Raw genomic sequence first — 10782 nt, 5'->3', positions numbered from 1 at the left:
AAATTAACAGTGGAAGTTTTAGCTATTCAGAGCTACCTAAAAAGTTTTTTTATAATTAATGGTGTCACTGGAACTTTAGAAACTTTAAGTTAAAGCCAGCTCGAATTAATATAAAACACATATAATATGAAATAATACACTTTCATACCATCAGTATATGGAAAGAGTAAGTTTTAATTTAACCCCCAAAAAGATGTGAAAGTAGTTTTGTAATAAGAGTATTACAATACTATAACAAATGAAATAAATAGGAATATAGTTGGAAAAACTGATTAAAAAAGAGCAGTACTAGTTTTCTTTAATACCAAAGACATCTTGCTTGACTACTACAATAGTTAACAGTTCAAAACATTAAAATAAAATTCCTAGACTTAAATTATGACAGAAGAAAACTCAATTGAAGAAAGAAAGAAAATTATAAAAGACGCAACATACTCTGGTGCAATTACTTTACTTACTAAAATATTTGGTAGGGGCATAGATTTCTAAGTTAATGATACAATTATATTTTAAAATTATGGAATTCATGTTATTCAGACTTTCTTTTCTGAGGATAAGTCTGAAGAGACCTAGACAAAAGGAAGGACAGCAAGATAAGGTGAAGAAGGGTCTTACAGCATGGTTCTTCAACAAGACACTCTTTAGGCTTTCCTTAAAACAGAAGAAGACTAAAAGAAAACTGAGAAACTTGATGAAATATATGAAGTCCTTGATAGAAATCGTCAGGTTAATTTCGAAAATGACTTTAAAAGTAATATAGAATATAATCAAAAGACCTCTATTACTAGTCATAAATAATCAGAAAACTTCTTAAACTTTTTAAAAGATCGTAATCTATAAGAAGTTAAAAAATACTTATTGTAATTGAATTAAGGACCAAAAGAAAAAACTTTTAAAACTCTAATTGCTATGGATATTACTGGATCAATGGGTAGTCTCATCACTTAAACTAAAAATACTATTTAGACAACTTTTGAATAAACTAGGGAGATCTTAAAGGAAAAAGGATATGATCCATAATGTTTTTTAATCATGATAAGCTGTTTTAGAAGTTATACTAGCAGATGGTAATAGATATTCTAAACTTCAACTTGGGAAAATAATCCAGACAAATTAAGGTCTTTCCTATAAACAATAACAGCCTCTGGCGGTACAGGACCAGGAGAATCTGTAGAAGTAGGATTATGGTGGGCTAACAAATAAAATGATGAAGACCCAATAAGCCAAGTAATAGTTTTAGGGGATTAACCTGCACATCTATAGAATGAAGCTTAAGCTCATAGAAATTCATTTGGATAAACTTATTGGGATAGTACTCCACTAAAAGGATTAACTTATTATGTTCCAGAGTGTTAAAAACTTAGCAGTAAAAAGATTCCTGCGAATACATTTTATCTCCATCCAGGAGCAAAAAGTACATACGAAGATATTGCAAAATTAACTAGCGGAATTAGTGAATATCTAGATATAAATTCAGCCTAAAGCTCCAAAAAATTAACAAATCTGTTTGTCGAATCACTTTTAAAAGATATTGGAAAGCAAGATGGTCGTAGCAACGAATTAATTGCAGCATACAAAGCCAAGTTTTCTTGATTTTGTTATAAAGTAAAATAATTTGTGTTTAATTATTAGTTTTGTATGAAGTATATATTGTAAATTCATATTTTTTATTCTTTTTAAACTCATTAAACTAAAATTAAATTACTAAAAAGTTCATTTTTCTAAACTTCTTTTAATTATATATTTATGAGTATAGCATATCCAAAATTAAAAGGTATTTAACTTTATGTATGTAGCTTAAAAATTATTTAATAGCTTTGAAAAATGGTTAAATACTCTATCACTAAATATTCTTAAGTGTTGAGAAGAAAAGTTAATCTATATGCTAATATGAGATTCTAAATATATTATTACCCAGAAAACCTTCATATAAATAAATACCTTTAAAATAATCTAATTAATTTTTCAAAAAAGATTGTTAAATATTCTAAATGTATATCTAAAAAATAACTAGTTAATAATTTTATATATTCTAAATGCTTCAGATAAAAAATGAAGCCACTTGGTTTTAGTTAAATGTCTTAAAATGAAATAATAAATCAAAACTTTAACGATATACAATATGAGTTATTCACTTATTAAACACAGTTATGTAGTTTACAAATTATTTAATAGTTTTGTAAAAATGATTAAATTTTCTATTGATAAATATTCTTAATATTTAAGAGGAAAAATTAATCTTTTTGCTAATATGAGGCTATAAATATATTATTAGCTAGAAAAATTTCATACAAAAACCTTTAAAATAATCTAATTTATCTTTCAAAAAAACTTTTTTAGAATGTATCTTTAAAAAATCAATGTAAATATTTTTAAATAATCTAAATGCTTCAGATACAAAAATAAGTCACTTGATTTTAGTCGAATGTATAAAAATGAAATAATAATCCAATCCTCTAATAAATAGCTAATATACACTTGTTAAGGGAGTACAGTTTTCAAATTATTGAAATGCTTTTATAAATAATAGCTAAATATTCTAAATGCTTGAGAGAAAAAGTAAATCAATTTTTATAAGTTATTTACTAATTAGAAAGCTTTCTTCTAAAAACCTTTCAAATGATCTAATTTACTTTTCTAATAATTTGTTAAACATTCTTAATTGTCTATAAAAATAACAAGCTAATATTGTTAAATATTCTAAATTGTTCAGATAAAAAAATAAGAATAATAAGTTATTGCCTTAATAAATGTATATAATTATAGTTATGGTTAGGGAGTTTTCAAAATATCTAATTGCTTTTCCAAAAATAGTTAAAAATTTTAAATATTGAGATAAAATATTAATCTACTTGATTGTTTATAATTTTATTTTAATAAATTATTTAAAAAATGTTAACAGTGCACCTTAATGATATTGAATTAAATAATATAAATATGCAATATAATAGATTTAATACATTTTTAATTATATAATAGCTTTATATTTTGAATTTATATATTTATTTTTTAAGATTAAATTATATAAAAAATTTATTTATTGTTAAAATCATTATCTTTAAACATTATTTGGATCTTTATGAATATTCTTTATTCTTTCTTATTTATCAATCAGTGATAAATAATATTAGTTGAAATTGTTTTATTATAGATAAATACCATAAATTTTTTATTTGATACCCACTTTTATGCATTCTATTAAAATTATAATAAAATATTAAAATAAAATATATGCTTATTTTACCATTCCATTTTCGAGTCTCTTAAATTAGAAAAATTACATAATATTGATAAATCTAGATTGCGTAATTTAATTAAACCCTTATTTACTGTTAAGAATACTCTAATCAACCAAAAAAAAAATATTAGAACATTTGATTTCAAACTAGTTCAATATTCTAAAATCCTAACTATAATTTCATTTATTTAATTACAGACAATTTCTTAAAGATTGCGTAATTTAATTAAACCCTTATTTACTGTTAAGAATACTCTTATCAACCAAAAATATTAGAATATTTGATTTCAAACTCGTTCAATATTCTAAAATCCTAACTATAATTTCATTTATTTAATTACAGACTATTTCTTAAAGATTGCATAATATAATTAAACATTTATTTACTGTTAAGAATACTCTTATCAACCAAAAATATTAGAATATTTGATTTCAAACTCGTTCAATATTCTAAAATCTTAACTATAATTTCATTTATTTAATTACAGACTATTTCTTAAAGATTGCGTAATTTAATTAAACCCTTATTTACTGTTAAGAATACTCTTATCAACCAAAAAAAATTATTTGAATATTTGATTTCAAACTCATTAAATATTCTAAAATCCTTACTATAATTTAGGTTTATTTAATTGCATACAATTTCATAAAAGTTTTTATAAATTTCAAAATAATTAAACAATTTAATTAAAAATAAAAAATGGATTTGGATTTTAGTGGAATTTCAAGTAATTCGGAAGATATTTAATCGCAAGATTCAATTTAGTAAGAAATATAAAATATCGAAAATATTGACTTTGAATAGTAAGAAAGGCTCGCAAACTTTTGCTTTGATGAAAATATATTATTACTATTAAAATATGTGAATCAAAATGTTCCATAAGAGTAATGCTTGATCCTTTTTAATCTCTTAAACGAGTAAATGATGCTAGAAAGTGAAGCTATTATTAAATAAATATAACCATTATTATAATCAAGCCTTTAAGAGTTTAAAAATGGCAATGGTAATAAGGCAGAAATAAGATTATATGACCTGTTTAAAATAATAAATACTTTAGATTTTCAAAAGATATCTGATTAGATAAGTTAATCTGATGATTCTAGCAAAGATATCAAGGATAAAGATATTGTGATGGTTTTAGGGAATTCAGGTGCAGGAAAGAGTACATTCATTCATTATGTTGCTGGATCAAAAATATAAAAAGTTATTGGCTAAAATGGGCTATATCACTGGGAAATTTCTAAACCTCTTTACTAATCTTTAGACCGAGTTATTTCAAATTCTAACGCAAAATCAGAAACAAAGTTTGTAATACCTATACAAATTAAGGTTTAGGACTAAGAGCAAAGTGATAGCAGTAGTGATGATGAAGATGAAGATGAAGGTAATGAGGAAGTTACAATATGTGATACTCCTGGTTTTAAAGATTCTGAAGGAAAAGAATCAGAGATAGCTAATTTAACTGGAATTACAAAATGTATTTCTGTTTGCTAGAGCATAAAACCTGTAGTTATAATTAGTGAAAAGTAAATTTCTGATAGAGGATAAGGAATTAAAGAGATTGCAAATGTAATTAAAAAAATGTTGAAACCTTCTAAAGATTCTCATAAAATTATTAAGAATTTTTTATTTGTTTTTTCTAAGTTCGAAAAAGATGAGGATAAGAAATAATTTCACAAAAAACTTAAAAATATAAAAGAACATTTGAATACAGAAGAAAAAAAAGATAAAGAGTTTGTTTATGTTCTTAAAACTATGATAAAATAAACAAAAATTTATTAAGACATAGCTTTCTTCGATTTTAGCATGAAAGGATCTTAATTTATAAAGAGGTACATTACAGAAATGGAAGCAATTTAAATGCCAAAAGATTTTTTTACTTGTTTTTTTACATCTGAAGCAGAAATATCCATATCAGAATAGTTAAAATAAGATTAAGGTAGAATAGAAAACGCTTTGAAAAAAAGAAATTATTTGCTAGTTTTTAAAAAACTAGGTTTGTTGAATTTGTTAAAATAAAATATTTCAGATTTATCTTCTATAAATAATTAATATGAGCAAAATGTTACTTTAATTGATGAGTACATAAATAGTGAAATTTAAAAAGTTGAAGATTTTATTTCATAGATAATAAATATCAAGAAGATAGATGAATAATAAATTAAAAGTTTTTTAATTAATAAAGAATAATTATCTAAAGTAAGTATTTTATAATAATTATTACCTCAAGCCGAGAATTTAGTGATAAAATTAGATTCTGCTTTGTAAAGTGCCATTACAGCGATACTCGAAAATGCGAAACTAGAAATTAATTCATGTTAATAAATTAATGTAAATGAATATTACTTGAAGTTAAAATCTTTATCTGATACTATTAAAGAAGAGAAACATATTTAATAATTCATAACTTATGTAAAGGGATACATATAAAAATAAGTGGAAAAGGCTAAAAGTTACTTGCAGTAAGACTGTTTTCTTGATTTTTTTGATGAGATGCAACTAATCATCAACTATATTGAGAGCTGCTCCTTTTTAACTGTACAAAATGCAAACATTCAAATTTAATAGACTTTTGATTCAATCATAAGTATCATGAAAAGTTAAAGGCTGATAATCTTAGAAAAAATAAAACTACTTGGAACAAATGAAGAAAATAAGAATGAAATAATTATAGCTCAATAAAAAACAAAAAATATTCTTTAGGATTTTAAGAAATCTAAATTAAATGTTAAAGAATTTAAAGAAAAAATGAATAATTTTTGGAAATCATTAGAAGAATAAGTAGAGAACGAATACAATATTATTGAGTAAAAAGTCATTGCCGTTATCAATTAAGAATCGGATGATTTTTCAGATCTGAAATCAAAAGTATTTTAACTATAACTTTTATCTAAGATATTTCATAATTTAGAGTAAAAATTTAATAATTTGAAAAACCTCTTAAATGATAGAGTAACAAAAACATCTTAGCAAGTAATTTAAATGACAAAATAAATATTATCTTTCAACAATAACACCGATTTCGAAATGGAATTAGAAAATTTAATGGAGACATTTTAATTAATTTAAAAATGTTAATGGATTAAAGAGCTTGATTAAGAATTTGAGTAATCTTCTTAAAAGATATTGAATTAATTAAGAAAATTTGCAAATAATATTTTAGGAAAAGTTGATTAAATAGATATCACATTAGAATAAACTGTATAAACTGAAGATTTAAGCAAAATAGCAAACTACAACTAAAAGATGAAGATATTAAATAGTTTTTAAAATGAAGATAAGGAACTATAAAATATTGTAAAGGAATATGATGATAAGGTTAGAGAAAAATTTAAGATTTATTTTGATGAGATTTAGATAATTATGGATTCATAAGATTTTACTTATTGGAAACTCGAAAACTGTTATCATTTCTTATTAAAGTGCAATTAAAATAAAATATTTAAGTAAGAAACTCAAAAACTCTTAGAAAATTTAAAAAAAAAAATTTTAAGCAGCTATTTGGAAAAAGAAAAATCTCTTTAAGACTCTCTTAATTAACTAAAAATTCTATTAGAAAATATTTCTTTGACAGAGTAAGAAAAACAATAAATTCAATAATGCACAAAAAACATTTATTAAAAGTTTGAAGAAATGTAAAAGATTCAATATTTTGATTGCTTAAAGAGTATCTTGGAATAAAGTAAAAGTTCCTTTTCGCTTGGATAGCTATAGACTTCCCTTAAGATACTTTGGATAAAAATAAAGGATACCTTTGATGAAAGTGAATACATTCAGCAAAAGTGGATCTTCGTTTTACAATAGCTAAACATGTTTGATGAATTATGTTATCCCTCTAAAAGCTAATTTAGTTTCGGTAACTTACTCTCTGATTGCTACAAAAAGAATAAAACGAATACATAAAATTTAAAGGGTGAAATAGATAAATAATTAGATAATGGTAATCTTCTTAAAATCCTTGAAACTTTAAAATCTGCTAGCCAAAACAAAGAAAATAAAGATCATTAGTCAATTTTTGATGATTTAAAGTTATAGTTAGAAAATAAAATGAGATAAATAATTTAAAAAGCTTAACAAACTATTGATCAACTTAGATAAAATTTAACATGCTCATCGATAAAGAGCTAAACCAAAGAGTTGATAGATAATACCAACTAAATTATTATTCTATATAATAAATTCAATGATTTTGAATTAAATTTTAAGGATTACTTAGACATAGAAAACTTTAAATGTTTAAAAGATTAAGTCAAAAGTAGCATTTAATAAATTGCAAATTAGGGACTAAACAAAATAAAATAAGCTTTTAAAATCTATAACTTCAAAGAATTTTATGATTAAATTAATTTTATGCAAAATATTTTTGTAATCCTTTAATAATCATTCACAATGAACGAATAAATCTGTTAGTTAAGTTAAATATAAGGAAATTGTTAAGAAGAATTGAAATTACTAGTTGAGAATTTAAAGTTGGAATGTACAAATCGAGAGATATTTAATTTAAAATCTGTATGTAGCAAGTTAGAATAGGTAGAAGATGATAATATTTAAGCCTTTTCTAAGACTCTTAAAGGCATTTATTAAAAAAAACTGGAAGATATGCTGGGAAAAACTAAAGAGAAGCCTCTTAATTAGCAAGAAAAAATTATTAGTGAGGTTCAGTAGTTTTTTGAATATATCCCCTAAGAGATGGAAAATAGTCTCAAGTAATAAATAGATGCCATAAAAAATACTGATAAAATAAAGTAAGAAATAGATACTTGCATTAGACAAAAAAATATTGAAGGATTAAAGAAACTTAAAGCAAGTTTGGCAGATTCAAGTTTTTATAAATAATTTAACATCGATCTTGAAGATTTTATAACAAAAGAAAACGAGAATTTATTCAAACAAATTAATTAATATAGTCAGAATAAAAATTACATTAACTTTGAGAAAAGCCTTTTAAATTTGATAAAGTTTGGCTTAAGTATTCCCTAAGATTTCTAATTCATTTCTATAGATAAGTTAAATAGCGTTTTAGAATAGATATTTAATGATTTATTTAAAATGGCTGATTGTTTATATTAATAAATATTGAAAAATAGTTTTAGCTATGAAAAAGATTGTTTAGACTTTTTTTCTAATTATTGTGAATTAAGTAATTCTTTAATAAAAGTTTATAATGACAAATTGCAAGAATGTGAGTAAAAATTTTTTAATGGAATTGAAAGTTTCTATATCTTTAATTCTGTTTAGAAATTGAAATCAGATGTCATAAATGAAATTAAATAAAAAGTCAACAAAATTTAATTATCTAAGCAAGATTTTTCAAATTGCATAGATCAATTTTGTATTGTATATTACCTTTAAAGCTTTGATCTAGAATAGTATCGTGAATTGTTGATAGCTTTGAATTCTAAGCAAGAAAAACTGAAGTAATATATTGAATCAATAATCAAATAGGATATTACTGCATTTAAAATTGAGAATGAATATGAAAAGTACTATGAGTCTTTCTAAAATAGTTTAAGTAATGCTTAAGGAATATTAACTTTAGAAGAAAAGTGTAATTTAAATTGTTTTAACAAAACACTAATTGAATAGCTAATGAAGAAGTTAAATTAAATTAATTCATTAATAGATTAAGAGATGAAATAATGCTTTTAATGTGATTTTTTGGAAGAAGATGTTGTTAAAAGAATTAACAATGTATATTTGAACTCAAAATATATTGATGAATATTTGTCTTAATGGAATTAAGGTAAAAATCACATTGACAAGAAATATGTAGAATTACAGTTTATAAAATAAATTAAAGAATAGTTTTAAGAGCCCTTAAGAGTTGAAAATCAAGACATTAACTTAATTACAGAGTATTTATCTAATATGAATAGGATATCTTAAACTTACATCTATATGCAATAAGTTAAAAAGGAATGTGATAAAAATATAAATAAAGTCTTATTAAATTATAAAAATTCTAATGGTTCTTTAGAAAAGCTATAAATCTTATTAAGTAAAACTAAGTATGGTGATCAAATAATGTAATCCAACCCTTTTTTCAAAGGATTTTAGATTAGCAATACAAATTTAAGGATATAAAGATTTGGTATTGATGAGGTCATTGAATAAATAAAAGGCTACTCTGGTAAAAGTAAAACAAATGATTTAAATAAAACTTAGTTAAATGACTATTACTAAAGATTTTTGATAAAGTACAATAGCTATTAAGAGAAATACTTAACCAAATTTGATAAAATAGACTTTATTAATTTACTGAGAGATATTTAAACCTCAGTTGGTTAAATAAATGTGAAATACTTTTAGGAAACTGGATAAATACAATAAAAATGTTTGGGTATTGTTTCTGATCTTTTAGCTGGGATATTCTGCTGTTGGACTTGTATTAATTCAAAGTATTATTTTGAATCCATTTAATAATCCTATGAAAAATAATAAAGCTTTTTACTAAAACCTCATGCAGCATAAGTAATTGCAATTTTTAGACTTTTATCAATAGGTTATTCCATAGATTATTCAAAAATCTAGAAAAACAGCTTAGCCTAAGTTTTGACAGGAGAAGGTAAGTCAGTTATTTTAGCTGCTCTAGCTTGCTTTTATAGTCTTTGTGGATTTTAAGTGATGTGTGCTTGCTATAGTAATTAACTTAGTAATAGAGATTATGAAGAGTTCTTACCTTTATTCGAAAAATTAAAAATAAAGGATTATATTTTATATAATACATTCAACAGAGTATGTGAAGAAATACTAAATGAAAGAGCAAATATCAGAGAATAAGTTTCTAACTACATTTAAACAGGTGAAATAAAAAACATCAAAACTTAGAAACCAAAGAAATAAGTTCTTTTAATAGATGAAGTTGATGTTTTCTTTAGTAAAGATTTTTTTGGAAACAACTATGAAATTGTAGCACCAATCTAAGATGTAACAGTTGAAAACCTGCTAGATAAAATTTGGAGCGATAAATCTGATTTGAATTTTAGCTTTGAAAATATTTCTCAATCTGAGGAGTATAAATAGTGCATAGAAAAATTCGAATAATAGGCTGAATTAATATAAGAATAAACAAAAATAGTTATTCATGATTTTAAAAATTTCAACAACATAATTGTTGAAAATTATAAAATTCAAAATGACAAAATAAACTATAAAAACTAAGATTAGTATTTAGATAATATATCATATGGATATAGAACTTTATACACCTACTATCTTGAAAATTAGAAATCAAGAATTTCAAATTTTAGCCTAAAGCAATAAAAAGTATTTAAAATTAACTGCGGTAGCTTTAGCTATTCAGAGTTACCTAAAAAGTTTTTCATAATCAAAGGTGTAACTGGAACATTAGAAACTTTAAGTGGAAAACAATTAGAATTAATTCAATAAAATTATAATATGAATTAATATACTTTGATCCCTTCAGTGTATGGAAAAAGTAAGTTTTCATTTAATGAACAAAAAGATATTAAAGCAGTTCCTTTAGAAGAGTTTTATAATACTATTACAGATGAGATAAATAAAAACTTAGTTGGAAAAAATA

The 10782-nt window shown here is 23.1% G+C and overlaps 2 protein-coding genes across 2 annotated transcripts in view; both read left to right on the top strand. All coding sequences in view use genetic code 6, as the record gives it.

Moving 5' to 3' along the window:
* Positions 1-126: 126 nt before the first annotated feature.
* TTHERM_00428610 (helicase carboxy-terminal domain protein) lies at positions 127-1593 on the top strand (the record flags this gene model as incomplete). Its single annotated transcript, XM_001013841.3, has 1 exon — positions 127-1593. One exon carries the CDS (start codon positions 127-129, stop codon positions 1591-1593), a length of 1467 nt encoding a protein of 488 aa, XP_001013841.1.
* Positions 1594-3938: 2345 nt separating this feature from the next.
* TTHERM_00427610 (helicase carboxy-terminal domain protein) overlaps positions 3939-10782 on the top strand; it is a gene marked incomplete at both ends in the record, with an annotated part of 7656 nt that continues 812 nt past the window's right edge. The window contains one exon of the mRNA XM_001013840.3: positions 3939-10782. This exon is cut by the window's right edge and continues 812 nt beyond it. Coding sequence (XP_001013840.3) covers positions 3939-10782 — 6844 coding nt within the window.

The sequence above is a fragment of the Tetrahymena thermophila genome (assembly GCF_000189635.1).
Source record: "Tetrahymena thermophila SB210 genomic scaffold scf_8254671, whole genome shotgun sequence".
Classification (NCBI taxonomy): Eukaryota; Ciliophora; class Oligohymenophorea; order Hymenostomatida; family Tetrahymenidae; genus Tetrahymena; species Tetrahymena thermophila.
This window is presented reverse-complemented; position numbering and strand designations above follow the sequence as displayed.